The sequence below is a fragment of the Paralichthys olivaceus genome, chromosome 15 (genome assembly GCF_024713975.1).
Source record: "Paralichthys olivaceus isolate ysfri-2021 chromosome 15, ASM2471397v2, whole genome shotgun sequence".
Taxonomy (NCBI): Eukaryota; Metazoa; Chordata; class Actinopteri; order Pleuronectiformes; family Paralichthyidae; genus Paralichthys; species Paralichthys olivaceus.
Window position 1 is genome coordinate 12,048,078 of NC_091107.1, and position 19,157 is coordinate 12,067,234.

The 19,157-nt window shown below is 41.6% G+C and overlaps 2 protein-coding genes across 2 annotated transcripts; both read left to right on the forward strand.

The window, feature by feature from the left end:
- The first annotated feature begins 360 nt into the window (after positions 1–360).
- Positions 361–7,944, forward strand: rskrb (ribosomal protein S6 kinase related b). Its single transcript, XM_020085597.2, has 13 exons — positions 361–541; positions 1,800–2,090; positions 2,181–2,264; positions 2,491–2,559; positions 3,199–3,268; positions 4,058–4,165; positions 4,456–4,496; positions 4,712–4,739; positions 5,025–5,114; positions 5,267–5,355; positions 5,663–5,773; positions 5,865–5,978; positions 6,118–7,944. Exons 1-13 carry the CDS (start codon positions 512–514, stop codon positions 6,352–6,354), a joined length of 1,362 nt encoding a protein of 453 aa, XP_019941156.2. The 5' UTR covers positions 361–511; the 3' UTR covers positions 6,355–7,944.
- A 1,027-nt stretch (positions 7,945–8,971) lies between these two features.
- aldocb (aldolase C, fructose-bisphosphate, b) lies at positions 8,972–18,186 on the forward strand. The gene is made up of 9 exons (XM_020085648.2): positions 8,972–9,111; positions 14,508–14,624; positions 15,473–15,684; positions 16,094–16,148; positions 16,242–16,402; positions 16,551–16,634; positions 16,755–16,929; positions 17,621–17,820; positions 17,923–18,186. The coding sequence occupies exons 2-9, from the start codon at positions 14,513–14,515 to the stop codon at positions 18,013–18,015; spliced, it is 1,092 nt and encodes a 363-aa protein (XP_019941207.1). The 5' UTR covers positions 8,972–9,111; positions 14,508–14,512; the 3' UTR covers positions 18,016–18,186.
- The last annotated feature ends 971 nt before the right edge of the window (positions 18,187–19,157 follow it).

Consider the following 19,157-nt stretch of genomic DNA (forward strand, 5'->3'; position numbering starts at 1 on the left):
CACTGATTTATTTTTAGACCAAAGGAAGTGGAGAATTGAATCATTGGGTCGATTGGAGATTAAACATTATGCACCACAGTAGGCATGATTGTTTTATTGATGCATTATTTGTTTCCTTTCTGCAAACATTCACGACCAAGCGAATAATGACAGAAAATACACGACGATAGTGAAGTTGCACCCTGCAGCTGTGTTTGCAAGAGGAGCAGCAGGGGGCGCTGCCCTCCTGCAGTTTCATTGGATGGCAGAGATGTGGGCGGATTTGCGCTGACGTTGAACATATTCGGGATTAACTTGTTTGGTTTTTTTCATGTCGCCATATCTATCAGGTTTTTTGCAGGATATCCCGATCACCTGCGGTCTGCCGATACCAGGGCGCCAGTTCACGCTTTAAAGCCTCAAACTCGTGCGTGTGATGTACGTGTGACTGCGTGTGTGGAGCCGTGAGGACGCGCACGACAATGTGAGGACGGATGAGGAGCGGATCCAGAGCTGATGTCCTGACGGGCTGATGGGGGCCGACGGCAGCAAACACAGGAAGGTGAGTGATTCCTGTTGCCAAGGTGTGACGCACTAGAGGGGGTTCCTTGTTTCCATGGCGATGAGCCCAAAATCACCAGGTAGTAACCATGGTGAGGAATATGGACATTTCCTTCACCAGTGTGTTCAACTTCAAATAGTTTTTTTTAGATAAATTCATATGTATTAATACACTGGGTGTCATCCCTAAAAAAACGTTCTATTAGTTTCCCAAAGTAGGCTACTTTTATCTTTTTCATACTTTTTTTGTGCTTTTACTTTGAAGATAAGATCACGCTTCCGGTATTGACATGTAAATCAATAGGGAATTGAACCCCTTACAATAAACCAAATTAAATCCTCACACTGGCTCTCTCTGGGAAGTTGTCAGGCGATGTCCCATTGAATAGTCTTTTTTTTCATCTGAGTGGGTATGGATTTGTCCATGTGTCCCATTTCTTTGGCTCAGATGATAATAGCATCCTGCATGGTTGATTGCTCTGCACATCTTGCACCACAGAGCATCAGATCTGTTGTGGAGCGCAGGGCCCAGGGGGAGAGGGCTTGTGTGACTGTGGCTGCAGAATGGATGATGTTGTTTTTCTCTTGTTAAATCACAAATGAGAGCAGGAACAGTCAAATAGATATACTACTTTTCATTTGTGCCTATATATTCATGTTATGAGTCTTTTCCTTCTGACAAATTTGTTTAGTATAATAATAATGATAATAATAGTAACTTTATTTATATTGCACCTTTCAAAACAGTCGGTAAAAAGGGCCTCACAAATAAAAACAGGCAAAATGGCAACAGGGAAAATGATACCAAATCTAAAATCAAAGACGACGAATAAAAGAAACCGACATCATTTAAAAGTAATGGCAAAACAAAATGATCAAAGAAACATAATTAATCAAAATAAATAAGCTGCTTTAACTGAATACATTTTCTTAAAATACTTAAAAATACTTTATATAAAACAAGACCAGTGCTGGGTAAAATCTGAACCTATTATATTTGCAAAAAACGAGCTGCTTTCAGCACGCCAGCTTTGATACTGGTCCTTGCATATATACAGCCCCAGCACTGTTAAATAAATGATCACTGGATTAACACGGTCTAGGATTTGTCTCCTTAGAAATCACTGTAATAATCGTAATCATTCAGGGAGTAAATCCACAGTGCTACAAGCTATGTTTTCTGGTTACACCTGCAGCACCATTTACAAACCTGTGCCTCAACTTCTCTGTGCCTCCTTTCTCCCCTGTCTCCCCAACAGAGGCCCACTGAAGGGCAGGAGGAAGAGCACTTCCCATCTGGATGGCGTGGCTTCCTCTCCAGCATGGGTCTGTCAATCCCAGCAGCCCTATGTCGCCTGGCCCCACCTGGCTTGCGCCTGGGCCAGCACCGAATGCTCCATGGCAAGACCCCTGACATCCCAGAGCATGTCCTGAGGTTGGCGGGAGTCGGCCCAGAAAAGCTGAGAGCAGAGTGGAGCCTGCCGGGGTTCATTAGTATGTTCCTGCCTGAATTCCCCCACAGAACCGTGCCTGGGCACGAACACTTTCAGGTAAACCTCAGTTCCAACATCAGATGCCAATAATGTGTAAGACTTGATGTGATTGGATAATACATCCTGATTTTTTTCTCACTTCACCAGGTGTTGGGTTATATCGCCAAAGGTTCATTTGGACCCATTCTGAAAGTAAAGGACAAGGCCAAACGGAAAACATACGCTGTCAAAGTGAGTCTTCTGTCTCACATTTTGAATGTGTTTCAGTGAGTGATTAAAGCCATTAAAGACCAAGTCAGTTTAATATTCATATTTATTACAGTAATATACAAATGTGTCCATTCATAGACCTTAGATAGAACATTTTTAAATTAACCTGAAATTCAATGTTGAAAATTGCACTCAAGTCAGGACTTAATTTAACTGAATCAGAGTCCTGTGTATTCTTATTTAACAGGTTATACCTAAATCAGAGATTCTAAGACTTGGGGTCTTAGAGCAGTCAAAAGAAGAAGTCATAGTCCAGGTAAGTACGCAGGACAGACCTTGAAAATCATAAAGAATAAAGTTTTGACATTAACGTTGGCCTGTAAAAAGAAGCTTTTGGAAGTATTACATACTTACAGCAATTACATTTTTAGATCTGAAATACATGCAACACTCATCTATTTAGCCAGAGACAAGAAAGCAACACTAAATATGAAAGCTGCGTATAGTAATGGAGGAGAGAAATGCTTAAAGATTGCCCTTCAACTGCTCCTCTATTTGTAATCAACATTGAATAATTCAACTCAAACATTAAGGTTTAAAAATAGTTGATAGTCAACAAATACTTCTTTATGCAGATGATGTATTATTGTATATCTCAGATGAATTAACTGTCTAAACCGTGATGGAAAATGAGTAGAAATTAGATGTGACATGGCTGAAGCTTATGCAGTGAATACAGTTACACCTCGTCTGATATGTTGGTCTAAGGAATTGATTTTTGTTTGCCCTCTCTTCAAAAGTGATGCATCTATAAAGTTGAATTCTAGTTTTATGTCAGATTTTAGGGTTAGGTCATCTGAGAAAACTAGTTAGATGAAGAAGAAAAAAAGGACTTCTCTTTGATCGAGGGCGAGAAGTGAGATTTTCCAGGTTGACCTTTCACCTTTGCCCACAGCGTCAGGTTCGCCACCCATTTGTCCATGACCTCGAGGACTGCTGGCAGACACAGCGCCACCTCTACATTAGTGAGTCAGCCAGAGAACCAGTGACCCAGATCCCTTTATCCAAAACCCCTCACTCCAATTTTTACCCCTCAACACTGGTATCTTATCCAGGATCTACCCACAATCCCACTGCAACACCTAGAATAAATATATGATGAATAAATACAGAGAGCTTTCTGTCAAGTATTTGAATTCTGGGTGTTTTGCTTGAACAGAGATGGAACCTTTACCCCCACAACCCCAATCTCCCACTGCTCGTGTTCCTCGTAGCTGATCTTCTCCATTTTCTTCTCCCTCAGAGCATTTACCCTTTTTCCAAATGAGTCACTGACTCAGAAAGTGTGACCCAGTTTGTTTGCTTCCCCACCCCCTGTGAAGAGAGCCTGTTAGCCCGCAGACCCGATGTTGAAAACTGCTGCAGCTCAACAAGAATCCATGTGTCACATTCCAAAGAGAGGACGCCCCTGCTCAGTATAATGATGACTCATCACTGAATCACATCTTTCAAATGGAAGAGGAGCAGAAACGTTGCCGAGCATTTACCTTTTTTTCATGTCGCAGGTCCATTATTCCACATACGCACCTATTCACCTCAGCACCCCCAACACACTGAAAAACAGGTGGCAGAAAACCACCCGTATTTGATTTGTAGAGGAAGATAGTTGTACACTGTCCTCACTTCCAGAGCTCACTCCTTTTTCCTCATTTCTCTTACCAGTGTTTGTTCCACATCCCGCTGACCTTCACTCCCCCTCCACACCTCACATCACATGACACAGGCATGTTTTAATGCTGTTTCTCCTCCTGCAGTGTGCGACTACTGTAGCACAGGAGACCTGTACACCTACTGGCAGATGATTGGTCAGTTCACAGAGGAGACAGTACGTGTGTTTGCAGCAGAGTTGGGATGTGCGCTCGGTGAGTACGCTCAAAGGACAATTACAGAAAGGGTTCAAGCTACTTACATACTGTTTTATACACCTCACCTTTCCCCTTAAATAAGAACTAGATCATGTACACGTGAAAGTTTTAATTACTTGTAAGTAATTATAAAAAGAGGTCTAATTAAAATGAGATGAGCTCCCAAAGGATCTCACACTACATCAAGGCAGGGCCAGGTTTTATTAAAATGCCTGTAGCACGACACAAGGATGGTTTGTTTGAATGTTTACTTATTTATCTTTATTTGTGGTTCCTGTCTTTTACAGGCTTTCTGCACGACTTTGGGATCATTCACAGAGATGTGAAGGTAAGACAGGGACCAAAATCAGGAATGTTTACTCTGATTAAAAGTACAAAATGAAAATAAAATGTATTTTTTATGTGTGTGTAGGATAATCACTGGCAACTTAATAATGGGAATAGGAAATCTAAGTCTCAGGAGAATCAGCTATGTGACATTTATGACATTTTAAATAAAAATACAGATGGTGTCTCATTCATTCTGCTTGGTATTTTTTGTAGATGGAGAATATTCTGCTGACAGACAACGGTGAGTAAAAGCCTGTTCCCAGCAGAGAGCAGCACAGCTCTGTTATGCAAGAGCAGTGCAGACCCTCCCAGAGAACATCCTGACTGTGCAGCTTAATACATGTTAATGCAAACAGTAAATCTGTTGTCACTGAGAGGGAACCGCATGTTTATCAAACCACAAACACTGAGCAAATCAGATTATGATGGGAACATTTAATGTCACTGCATCAGTTGTTTTTGGAACCTGAATCCAGGGTCTCATGCCACGTGCTCATATTGATGTAGACAAAATGGTCTGTTCTAGGACACCTCCGCTTAGCTGACTTTGGTTTGTCCCGTCGCCTGGAGAGAGGAGGACGAGCCTTTACAATCTGTGGAACAATCCAATACATGGGTGAGAAATGTGTCTGTGGATGATTCCTGACAGAGCTGCATTCACTGGGACTCATTAATGCATTTCAATATATTACAACAAGAAGTGAATCATTTATGGCACAAATACACATCGCGTGCAGTGTGTGTGAACGTGCTCTGTCTGTCCTGCAGCCCCAGAGGTGCTGAGTGGTGGGCCCTATAACCACGCAGCTGATTGGTGGTCGCTGGGGATTCTGTTTTTCTCATTGGTTACTGGGAAGGTGAGCTCTTGTTGCCAGTAGGCACGGGATGTCTTGCATAATAATGTGACATTAAACACAATTAACACAAACAGTGACAAAGCTTGAATTTTGCTGTAAAAGTATTTGATGCATTTGATGTTTGTTTCATAATTGGACCCATATTTGAGACAGTACCGGACATATTAATTCAGTGACATCAATTTTAAGGATATTATTTTATTGTTGTTGTGTCCTTGTGTTATTTTTCTGCCTTGTAAAAGTGTCTTAAAATATCTTAAAATTGAAAAACAAAATGTCTTCTTCATGTTCCTCCAACTCTCCACAGTTTCCTATGCCTCCAGAACTAGACCACTGCAGTATGCTGAGGAAAGTGCGGGGTTTCCCCTATGAAATGCCCCTAAGCTTCAGCCCCCCATTTGCCTTGCTAATAACCGAGGTAATTTCAAAGTGTAATACTTGTACTACTTGCACCAGGATCTATAGGTTTGTCTGGTTTGACAATAGTCTTCACCTGTTTGTCCATTCAGCTTTTGTGCAAGACTCCCGCCCGCCGTCTCAGGACCATCGATCGTTTCAAACGACAAACCTTCTTCCACGGAACAACCTTCGACCTCGCTCTGCTGCAGCGCCAGCCCATAGAGGTAACTGATGAATGTCTGGATGTGTACTCACTGTTGTTGTGCCCTTGAAAAACTTCAAGATCATGAGTCAGGTAGTTAAAGAAATGTTCAATGTGTTAATAAAGTGAAGTGATTTGTCTCCTCATTGTCACTGTTCCAGGTGATTCTGGAGCTAAGAGAGAGGCCAGACCGAGCTGCCAAAGCTCGACGAGGCCTCACCTTGTCTCTGCAGCCTCTTAAAGGCTTCGACTATGACTCCCTGCTCAGCCCTCCAGCCACACCGGACAAACAGCTGGACGCCGACACAAAAACTCACACTGTTGCACCGCTGCCCGGCCCGGCACGACCACTGCAGCTCACTCAGGAAAATGGCCCACACAGAGAAGTGTTTGTGTGATGGACTGTGAGTTTACAGGATGATAATTCACCACGCTGAAGGTAAAGGACAACAGCAGTGTACTTCTGCGCACTTCTTACTCACCCTGACAAACTGGTGTGGTGCACCTTGTAAAATGTCTTATTCAGTAAAAGCCAAAAATAGCTGATTAAGATTTAAGTGGATCTTTAGTTTTAAAAAGAAAAGATTCAGTTAAGTAAAAATCAGCACATCCCCTAATCGGCAAAGTTATTATTTTTTGTGATGTACTGAACACTATTTTTTACTTGTTTGCCTTTCTGCAATGAGCACCTTTTCATGCCTACAGTGTTTGCTCAACAGTTGTGCATTAAAGATTGCACTATTGTCCATCTTCTTTCAGTTTTTACAGCTTTCTGGTAATGGCCGCCCTGTTAAAACATAATGTACAACTGCTCTCAAGTTCACTCCACAATGCACCACACATCTTTTCTTTCTTTTTTGTTTAAGCAAATGTAGGTAATTATAAAGAAATCCAACCAAAACCCTACAACGAGGCGATTGAGCTTCTTAGTTTTCATGCTGCATGATTATGGCTACATCCATACTATACATTTTTAATCTGAAAATGTTTCAACTCTGCTACACATACGCCTGGCGTCCATAGTCTGAAAACTCTTGGGCTCGGTTTAAGTCTGGATGGGCAGAAACGGTGACGGATATGTTTGGAAACGATGACGTAAACACAACCACTTGCTGATTTGGATCTTTCCGGTCACCATGTAGCCTTTGATGATCAGGTAGCTGTAAAATGACCCCCTTCACACCAGAGATTATAATACAGAGCCAAAACTCTTGTCTGGACATAAATCATTTAGTTTGAAAACACCATTTTCAAACTAAAACAGTCGAATGGACTTGGCCTAAGAAAGCATTTTGGCAGAAGCAGACAGAAGAAACTCATCGCCTCATTCAGCAGACTGAAGCAAGGGTGATCTTTACTTTTAAACCTGTCCTCTATGTGTTATTCACTCTGCGATACAACCTTTTAATCAACTTGATGTTTTTCTACTGCCTAAACTCTGTCGCAGCAGAAATGTCTCACCTTCTCTTCTGTACTGTAAAACTCAAACAAAGCTTCACACCATCAGATCAACATGTGTATATGCCTTCATCGTCTACTTTATCATTTACAACATGACTCAGGGGAGCGCTTCCTGGTTTTCTCAAGTCAGCCCTGACTCCAAGATGGCTGATGCAGACCTGAGCTGGGACTGAATGAACAACTTAAACAATTGTTTACCTTCAATTAACATTTTGATAGATACAGGGCTTTTTCTATTGTCCATTATGAATCCTAGCCAATAATCACACCTTCATGCACTTACCTGATCATCAGATTATGTAATTGTTTTGTAAAGTATGCCCCGATGTGTACCCAGAATGCCTCACGGTTGTGATCCCAAGCTTGCTTTTAATGTCACAAAGATCCTTATCTATAAATTCCTCTTTACAAAGTTTATATGATTATTTTGGATGCTATGATTCTATGATGTTATATGTTATGTTACAATGTATTTTTGTAATTACCATGTAGCACAGATGGAATATTAAACTCTTAATATATAGTGATTTGCTGGTTTTGTCTGCATTTTTGTCTGCACTGAAAATAAAAATAACATAACATTTTAACATAGTCAGTGATATGTTGAAAATCATCATAGCTACACTTATAAATCCATTTGGAAAAGGAATCACACTTTATAAATCATTCATCATTAGGTTTGCATGCAAGTATGATTTAAACTATTAATGTCAGCAGAGATTGGCTCCATCCCCCTGCCACCCTCAAAGGATAAGCAGTATAGATATTGGATGGATGTATGAATGAATGTATGTCATCAAGGTCTAGAGATCAACCTTGAGACATATCTCAGCTCAGTAGTTAAACCTCAATGCAAAATTCAATATTGCCAAGTGGACTGATAACATAACATGAAACTTGGTAGGAGAATGTATGATGGATAGAGGGAAGAACATACAAAGTTTTGGTGTTGATCCGGATTGGGGGAATGCTCAAGGTTTTTTTTTTAACTTCTTTAGTATTGCCATTTTTGTTGATTTTTCTGAGAGTAGTTTATGGATCTTAATTTTTTTTAAATAGGCACATTCAGGAAAATGATATTAATGAGTGGGTACAAGGTCGTCCCAATAAAGATTCAGACATGGGCCTAGAAGTAGGTAACTGTTGCGACAGGAAATGAAACCATAAAACAGTCAGTATCTTAAACGGTACAGAAAACATTGGCATTGAAGCCAGGTTTATAAATATATGATAATAATAATAATAATAGTCATTGTTATATCACAGAGAAAGAAAAAGTGGATGGATGCTTCATCAACATGAAGAATACAAACTTCATTGGGTAAAAGCCACAATATGTTTCTGTTTATTTCTTCCAAACATGAGTAACATAAACTGAACATCATTGTTCTTTTATCATTTACGTTTTTACCATTTAACAGCGCAGATGCTGCAGATGTGTAGATGTGTCATTGAAAACTTGCAGAATCATGCTGCATGCACACGCTGAGGGTCGGCGACACGTCCCCTGCGCATGCGCATCGGCCGTTTTTGCGTCGCCGCGTCACGATGACGCAGTTACGTAAGCCCCCGCCCCTGGTCTCGAGGCTCTTGAAAAGGAGTCACGTTGCGCTGCAGCAGTGAAACAGGAGCTTGTCTCTCATCCGCCGAACAGCGCTCACCTGATCTCAGCACAGCCAGACCGCCATCAGCAGGTAACACACACTCACACACACACACTCACACACTCACACACACACTTTACTCCTGCCTGTTCGATCTTGCTTCGATGATTATAACAATATAGACGAGGAGGATGAGGAGGAGGAAGAGGATGCTCTGCTCAGCTCAGTCCTAACTTTACCTCCTCCCTCGTCGCTCATGAATGTATTAGTACATTCAGTACCCGCGACAGTAAACGACGTCGTCTGCTTCGACTCAAAACTATCACGACTCCTCCACCTTTTCCATGAGTCCGATTAAAGTTGCGTGATTTGGGCACATCATCGAAATACGCAACCGGAAGAGCACCAAAAAAAAAAAAAAGAGGATGACCTTCAGGGGTGAGCCTGTTGCGTCTGATCAGTTTGGACCCACGCGACAAAACCTCCATTTGACATGATTTCATATGATGTCATCCTAAAATAGATTGTGGTCATGAACACGGTGTGTGATGTGATGGGGGAGGGGGGGTCTGTCAGTCAGTGTGTGTCTGAGCCGAAGCACGTAGACCTCCCTCCTCCTCCTCCTCCTCTGCTGTGATGGGAGGGAGGCGGATATATGTGCAGTATTTCCTGCAGAGCAGTACATCTGTGGAGCTGCAACCCAGTATATTTCCACAAGAAGACTTCATCCCAGAAGATTCTAAGTTTCTGCTGTGGAGCTGAAATGATTTGCAAACCTATAGCTATATATTCCTAATGAACAATATAGTGAAGAGATAATTAGAAAACTAAATAAGAATATATATATGTATATTTATTTTATGAGCACTGAAACTTTAATGAAGTATTATCTTTACTAAGTGAAAATGTAGGAAAATGCTAAGAAATATTCAAACCCCAGATGTTCAGTTTGTCATCTAAGCAGACTAATACACACAATATTCTCATTTTTGAGGCTGGTAGTAGTGAATTTTTACTAAAATAGTTTAGGATTTTTACAGAAAGAATCATCACCTGCTGTGTAACCCAAACATTCTTATCAGTATCAACCTCTCTGTTAACTGCATCGTGTGCGGCTCTGACGTCCGCCACAGGCTCTTGTTGTCTCAAAGAGCTTCATGGGAAACAGTGCTTCTGGAAGCGCTGCAGGACCAAGGCCTGAAGATACAAAGAGTCCAAACACAGGGACGTGCAACACTCTGAAGGCCAGCAGCCTGTCTGGTAACAAAACGCTGCACAGCAAGCAAGGCTTTTAACTTTTGTCAATAGTGCTGCTGCCCTGCAGGAGCCATTTTACCTCCTTAAAGCTTGCAATGTAGAGAAAGGAAAAAACAAGGAGGGCAAACCTCCAGGTGATGATAAGGATACAGACATGGCAGCAAAAACATGATCCCATTTTCCCTTCAAACGACCCGTCCTCTCCTTCCTCGTTATTACTATAATAACTACTACACTATATACTATTTACCGAGTTTACCCCCACTGAGTCCCTGCCTGCAGCCTTACCAATACTACATAGTATAGTTTGCAAGCTGTAAACACCTTGCAGTTCAATGCTTGCAGCAGTGCTTCAAATAAATGAGCTGCAGCAGGATTTCTAGAGATGTAGATTGAGTTTTTATATATTTGTGATCTCTTACTGCGTCCTTGGTTGGTAAGTGAACAACAGTTTATAAAGAGAAGGACTGACAAGTAGACAGACAGGGGACATATGTATTTATTCTCCTCTTGTCTTGTGTCCAATTAAACCTAAATTAAAATGTTGTTAAAATGTGAATTTAAATGTGAATTACATGTCATATTTCCCTTTGATGCACGTCAGGTCGCTTTTGACTGATGTTTCAGTATTATCGTAAAGATCGTGATCTCATTTTGTGGTTCTGCATGACGCCACAGGGGGGAGGTGGTCATTACATTCTGATGTCGCAGTGCAGAAATGGTGTTTGTCCACTGTGCAACAGGCTGAAGAGAAAATCAAAGATAAAGACAATAAATAGTGATCATCTCAGCTTTCTCACTATTATAATACTTTTACAAATCTCAAATTTCATCTTGCTAAATCAAACAAATTGAAATGGAAATAGTTCAAAAATTGATTTGTTTAATTACCACCCCAGACATGTATAACGCCGGTCATGTGTTGTGCATTTCAAATCTGTATTTGTCAAATAATGCAGTGATGCTCTTTGTCACAAGGTAGCTCCTCCACACTGTTGGAAATCTGGAAGATAAACTTCGTCACCAGCGTTACTGTGTGATAACAGCCACTTCAAATCATGTCAAAGTGACATTTTTGTAGCAGGCTACATTTTTCTTGATAAGGAAGATTATTTTTATGCCCTTGGAACAAATACAAACATAAATTCCCTCATCAGAGAAAAAGACGCTGACTGTATAACAGCAAAAGTTATTGACTGATTCCCGGGATCTGTGTAACCACAACTTCATTGTAGTATTTTGAACTTCTTCCTCAAGCCCAAGTGCACTGAGAAGTAATTAGCAGAACCAAACTTGAAATCAGCTAAACTTAAGTGTTTCTCCAGGAAGGTAGTTAGCAGAGTTGCTAAAGGTGTGCTAAAGCATCTCACCTCTTCATCAATGCAGTGTCCATGAGATGGTTTTAACAATCACCTCATTCATTAAATCTGTGGCCTTTGCCTGTCAAAGCAGTCAGCGGCGTGGAGTGACCAATCTCAGGGCATACAGGATTTTAAATGTTTTCCACATCACCAAACTGCTTTGCTTTGTTGATTTACCAATCAACAAGGCTTGTCGCTATTTGTTAGATTACTCGAGGAAATTAAGTCTAGGGCAGAAGAGTTCATTAAACAGATTAAACCAATTAATCACTGTAGACAGCAGCTTATCAGACAGTATTTTTAAAGGACAACAACTCGCACGCTTCACTTGACCGACTCCTCCATGTTGTTCCCACACTCAAATTCTGCTGTATAGAGTCACTTTTATCAGGTTGTTTTATCTCTGGTGCTCGGGCCTGCAAGCTGGTACTGAGTACATAATATAAAGATGACCTTCATTGCTGATTTCAGAACCTATAAATATATAGGCATATAGATAAATAAATATCTCCTCTACATGTGAACATTCAGCATTGGGACTGTTGCTGCTTCTTCTTTGTTGGATTTGATCCCATGTGATTATTTTGATTTTCAGAATTTTAAATAGCTAAATTCTTCTATTCCTAACTGATTTGCAGAGCAAATGGCAGAATAGTTAATAAGTAGAGAGGTGTAAACTGTATGTATGTATGTGTAAGTGAATCGTCACCAAACTGGCTGCAGGCTGATCACATGTCAGTGGAAAGTCACTCTGACCTTCAAGGTCCCTTTTTACCATTTTAAGGTGATTTAAAATATATGCACATATATGGCATCATTGTGTCTTTCAGCTTTATTTTCATTTGGCACAAAAAAGCTCACATCTTGGAAACTTCTCGTGTTTGACTCAAAATTGCGTCGTTAGACTTATAAAGCAGAGTTTGCAACATTTTCTTAACACAGACCCAACCACACTGTGCCCAGAGTCCGTGAAACTGTATAAATGAATCATGCAGGTACTCACAAAAGTTAGCAGGTATGCCTGCACTCTTCAGTATCAAGTTTAAATATGTTTCTTTATTCATTGAAGAGGTTTGTCTGCAGTTTATACTCCTGCTCTCGCTCTTCCTCCTCAGGAAACGCGTTGCACCCTGCAGGCCTGGCCTCCTCCGTTCCACCTGCATGTAGAATCTAACTATCAACAGCGAGCGGTGCTTGATGTTTGTGTTGTGTTAACCACACACTGTTTTCATTGACTGCCTTTGTATGTGTGCATGTGCTCCAAAGGTTGTTATCTCATCTATCTTAAGCTGAGGATTAACACAGAGGATACCGGGAATGTCAGCCAGCGTCCAAACCAGCCTTGGTTGGGGATTTAAACGGTCACAAGAGTTTATAATGTAAAAGTGTGTAAAGAATAGAATAGAGGTCTGCACTCACGGTTTAGCCTCCATGGCTTCCTGCTAAGCCTATTTTTTACCTCTGCCAAGGAGGTCATGTCTTCTTTGCTGCCAGTTTGTTTGCAACTGAACCAATTTTATTGAAACTTAATGGAGGTGTGCCCAAAAAAAAGCCTTTAACTTTTGGAGCAGCTTCGATTAAGGAGGCAGATACAGATTTTTTTATTTACTTTGTACTTTCTATTAGCCTTGGCATAGGGATAAGCTCTCAAAGTGCACTTCAAGTTTTCTTTTGCATGGCACAGGTGAAAGGCAATAAACCAGACTCCACTTTTGCCTTCGATGGCTTAGTTCAGTCAAGACTGGGTTAGTTGTCTATATTCACTGTGGTCAAACATTTATGGTGATTTTTTTTTGGGGTAGCAGCACCTCCACACACAGCTGAGTGAGGCTAATCCATGCAAGCCTCAGTAAAGGTGTGGCCTCCACCCATTCAACAGAGTCGTCTATAACTGATCAAGTATTGTGCTACTGGCTGGCCTATTCGAAGCCATAATAGTGTCGTCGTGAGTTGGGATCGCCTTGGCAACTGGTGTAGTCGACCAGAAAGATAAGTCACAACTTGTTCCCTGGCACAGTGTGTATTAGTGGGAGTGGTGCATTTAAGGGATGTGTGAAAATGGGAATTTACAAATCCCTTGTGTGTTCATCATGTATGCATCTATTTGTAGTCAGGAAGCAGAAGCAGCATTCTGCAGTGAGGAGGTGCCAGGGTGATATAAATGCGGAAGCAAGTCGTGCATTGATAAAAGCAAAGAATTAAAAGGCATGTGTACGTGCATTGCATATAAAGGGATATAATGTCATTAGTGGGAAAACGGTCAAAGGCACAGTGTTGCTGAGGAGAGAGAAACTGGCCTCTGTGCATCCAGTCCTGCAGCCATAATGAGGAATGGCAGCAGAGTACACAGGAGCCACGTTACATAATCGCTCCCTCTCTGTCTTCTGCGGCTCGGAGGGGGTGGGGCAGGCTTACGCAACTGATTATTTACGGCAGAGTGAAAAAAGGAATACGGAACAAAATAATCTGGTTTGAGGCCTGGTTGTGTGCGTGTCGTGACAGCGTGGCGGCTGCTGCCACCAAACGGATTCTGTGTGACTACGACCAGACGGCGCATCAAAGAGACATTGACTTTAACACAGTCATATTCAACCTTGGATCATGTAAATGCGAATGAGGGAGCTTTGTGTGTCTATTCCTATCTCATCTTATTTTTTTCTTTTGCTCAAAGTCACTGGTTTCACTCACACGATTTTGTGCTTTCCACCCATCCCCCTGCCCTCACTGAGATGAGCTCAGTCCTGCAGCGAGGTGGCCATGTTGGGGGACAACAGAGGGACATGAAATGAGGCCTGTGCTGGGCAGTCATCCAAACCAACACACCGTGAAACAATGCAACCTCTCACTCTCTTCCTCTTCCTCTTTCAGCAACCATGACTCACCAGTACCCCGCACTGACTCCTGAGCAGAAGAAAGAGCTGCAGGACATCGCTCAGAGGATAGTCGCTCCAGGAAAAGGCATCCTCGCAGCCGATGAGTCCACTGGTATGTGCACATGTGTGTGTGCATGGCTGTAAAAATGAACATGTTTTCTTTTATTTTCATGAGCTGGAATCCCCAGTCGCTTCAGGGGTGCTTCATATTCCCCAATTTTACAAATCTAAATCAATTAGGTAAAACATCAAGACTGGGTTGCATATAATGTTAATCTTTCTGAAACCTGGTACTGTATATAATTCCTTATGATAATGTGCATCCAAACCTTCTACATATAATTCACAGAGCAAGATACATAAGTGTTCAGGAAAACAACCCTTTTGAAACTGACACTGTCTCAGCTTTGATTATTAGTTTTACAGCATCACTATAAAACAATGTGTGGACAATTAATTAGTAAATTAAGATAAGCGATACAGATATTTAAGGAGCTCCTAAAGTCCCAACAGGTGATTTTTTTAAATCTTATTGATAATAATTTGTTCCCACATGATAAATATCTCGGTTCACACAAGATATAAATGTGTTTGCACCAGATAATAACCTTGTGGGAGCAAGTTAATATTTGTGCAGCAATTGATTCCTTCTGATGATGTCTCTGCACAGTAGCAGCAAGAAATTCATGATATTCTTAGTTGAACATTAAATTTGATTAGCTGAGTTGTCTTCATCCTGGTGGCTGTATGCAGCTGAAGTCAGCTAATAGTGCGCATTACAATAGTGCACATTAGATAAAAACCTGTCTGGACTTGAGGGCTCTGTAGCTATTGGATAGATGGATCATAAAAACTGCAGGCAGTGTTAAACTGCAGCATTAACTCTTCAGTGACTGTATATCACACATGAATGACCTCTGTCTTTATTTGAACATGCATGAATCATTGTACCATTTGCAGGCAGCATGGCAAAACGTTTCAACCCCATCGGGGTTGAGAACACAGAGGAGAACAGGCGCCGCTACCGCCAGCTGCTCTTCACAGCCGACCAGCGCATCGACAGCTGCATCGGAGGAGTCATCTTCTTCCACGAAACCCTCTACCAGACCACAGATGACGGCACTTCCTTCTCCAAGCTCATCCAGGACCGCGGCCTTGTTGTTGGCATCAAGGTAAAGTTGACCCGTGGGTGTGGTTACAGTCCAGACTTCATTCTTCTTATTTGTTATTTGGTGGCTGTTTGCTTTGGCTCTTAACATACCCACATCCACTGTGTTGATGTCATACTACAGCCTAGTATTTCAGTTCAGCAGGCAGAAAGACAGTGGTCATGTGTTTGACAGGTAAAACGAGAAAGGCTCTGTATATAAAAACACAGAATCACTGTCGGCATGTTTAGACACACACACAGACCCACCCAGAGGAGAACATCAGGACAAGCTGTGTCAAAGAGCTTTCAGGTCCTATGTTCAGTGGGTAGTAGAAATATTTTTTGAGGAATGATTGATGCAGTTGAGAATTTGGTGTAATTTTCCCACATACAGTATTATTTTAAAACAATTTCTCATTATGTCTTTTCAGGTGGACAAAGGTGTCGTGCCCCTCGCTGGAACAAATGGAGAAACCACCACTCAGGGTAGGAAGCTTTAGTGAAACTCCCCTTTAAAACCTCACAAATGACATCAAACCCCCTGCTGCTGTGTTTCTGATGGAACGGCTCTGTGTATAGGTTTGGACGGTCTGTCTGAGCGCTGTGCGCAGTACAAGAAGGACGGCGCTGACTTTGCCAAGTGGCGCTGTGTGCTTAAGATCAGCGACACCACGCCGTCTGAGCTGGCCATCTTCGAGAATGCTAACGTGCTGGCGCGATATGCTAGCATCTGCCAGCAGGTTGGTGTGAATAAGCATTTCAGTCAGTTGAGATACAGATATATTCCCTTAGGTTTTTCAAAAGCATTCCCCACTTTCAAAAGTGTATCTATGTATAATATGTAAAATAAGTATATAACATTAACCTGTACTTAATGATGTCTCCTAGAATGGAATTGTTCCTATTGTGGAGCCTGAGATCCTTCCTGATGGAGACCATGACCTGAAGCGTTGCCAGTATGTCACTGAGAAGGTAATTTAAAGAGGAATATATATGAAAAATAACATATATGCATATGTCCTAATTTTACTACATGTATGCTGCCACAGTCTTTTAACAATCAGTAAATGTATATCTGTCTTCTGCCGTTAGGTTCTAGCTGCTGTGTACAAGTCTCTGTCAGACCACCATGTGTACCTGGAGGGGACACTGCTGAAACCCAACATGGTCACAGCCGGACACTCCTGCCCCACCAAGTACAGCAGCGAGGAAATCGCCATGGCCACCGTCACTGCCCTGCGCCGCACTGTCCCTCCTGCTGTCACAGGTGGGAGACAGATAGATATTTTTTATATATATATATATATATATATATAACTAGGGCAAAATTTATAGAGGGAATGGGGGTTGTACACCCCCCCCAATAATCACCCTGTCACACTGAATGGAAAATACTGACAGTTAATGATAAAGTTTTTTGTGTTCTACAATTTATATGTAGCATGAAAAGAGAATAACTTTTTTCACCCAAATTTTATTGCAGCTACTTTAGCTACTAGCTCGTCGGTATTATCTGGAAAGTATGACGTATTGATAGGTATATGTATATGATAAGGTATATCAAGCAATTGTTCATAGGTAAGAAATAATGATTTAGAAATTATATCCAGATCATTTGATTTTGCTATTTGACATCAACCACCCAAATGTTCAACACAAAGTTAAACTCTTGATAATAAAAATCGGAAATCTTTTTTATAGTAAACTGATTTCCCAAATTGCACAGTATTTTCTGGAAAATACATAAGATATGATTAGGATATTATTATTTATTTATTAATCCATAAAATAAGGCATCAGCATATGCATGCATTTATTGCACTATATATTCTGTATGTATTGATATATATTGCCACATTGTTTGTTCATCCCATCCTCAGATACAGAGATTTAAATGTTTTGAAATCAGGTTTGAACAGGTCGATAACGTGCGTATGTCCTTGTGTCTGTCTTGTCAGGAGTGACCTTCTTGTCAGGCGGCCAGTCCGAAGAGGAAGCAAGCGTGAACCTCAACGCCATCAACAACTGCCCGCTCGCCAAGCCTTGGGCCCTGACTTTCTCCTACGGCCGCGCCCTGCAGGCCTCCGCCCTGAATGCATGGAGAGGAGAGCTGAGCAACGAGAAGGCTGCCGCCGAGGAGTTCATCAAACGCGCTGAGGTCAGACAAAACCATGAATACACACCACACACAGTCACATCCACTTAAACTTCCATTGTGAAATATTCTTTACTCACTCTTTTTCCTCTTTGTGTTCTTCAGGCAAATGGTCTGGCTGCGCTCGGCAAGTACGAGTCTTCTGGAGCTGGTGGCGCAGCAGCAAAGTCTCTCTATGTGGTCAATCACGCCTATTAAACATCAATCGTCCACATACTACTGTGGACTAGTTAAAGTCTTATATCTGCTCTGCTATTCCCCCCTCACACCTCCATAAACACAGGCCTGCGCTGTCTACTGTACTTTAGAGTTGTCAGAGTTATTCAAATTATTGGTTATGTGTATTAAAAAAATTATGTGAAACAAGAATGCTAAAGGGATCAGGCTTGTTTTTTTTCATTGGATCAAACAGTTTTAAGATTTATGACTAAAGAGGACAACAGTTTTTAATTTCTTGTCTGTAACCTTTTCACCGGGCTCAGAGACAGGAAGTAAGAGGCTGCAAAATCTTTTTAGTGGATCAGGTGATCAGTCAGTATTCAGTCCCTACCTCCTCTGAACTGCACCTGTCTCCACATCTGGTGCTTTCCGCCTCCATTCCCCCCTCACGACAAAACCCCACTCCCGGGCAAGACAGATCAGCTTGTGTGTTTTCGCTTGTGTCTGAACAAAGTGTCGGCTTCAAATCCTCAAAATCCAACATTAACACTCTCCCCAACACTGGGACCAACCAATCATTATCAGCATCAGCACTAGCCGGTGAGAGACGAGAAAAGAAAAGACAGCGTGGAGTCTTTTGGTACTGAGTTGATCTTTCGAGCGACTGTGGGGTGGTTGTACTGTCAGACAGATGTAGCTCCAGCAGAGGTCAGTATAGGCCCACGTTAACAGAACATCACACACCAGGATGCGTCCGTATGATTCAGCCTAACCTTTCTGTTCTCACACTCCCAATCCCAACTAACGTTTGCTCATGTCGATTCTTAGTATAACTTTAGCTTTAAATCACATACAGTACTCAATGTATTCAGTTGTGTGAAGGTGTCGATATTATGTGATGCTTGTGTGTCATCCCCCCTCCTCCCCTCTCCCTGATTCCTCTCAGTCAGCCCCACGAGAAGAAGACTTGGTTTCTTTTGACGTATGTATGACGTGGACCAACTCGTGGGGTCGGCGGCGGGAAGCGGTCACTGCTGTGTTGGAATACTGTGATGTTTGTGATGTTAATATTGTTCTTGAAGCACTTGGTGTGTCAAATAGTGGAGACAAATAAACTAAAAATGTAAAAAACATTTGTCTGTGATGTTGTGGCTTTAAAGCTTATAGATGCAATTATATAC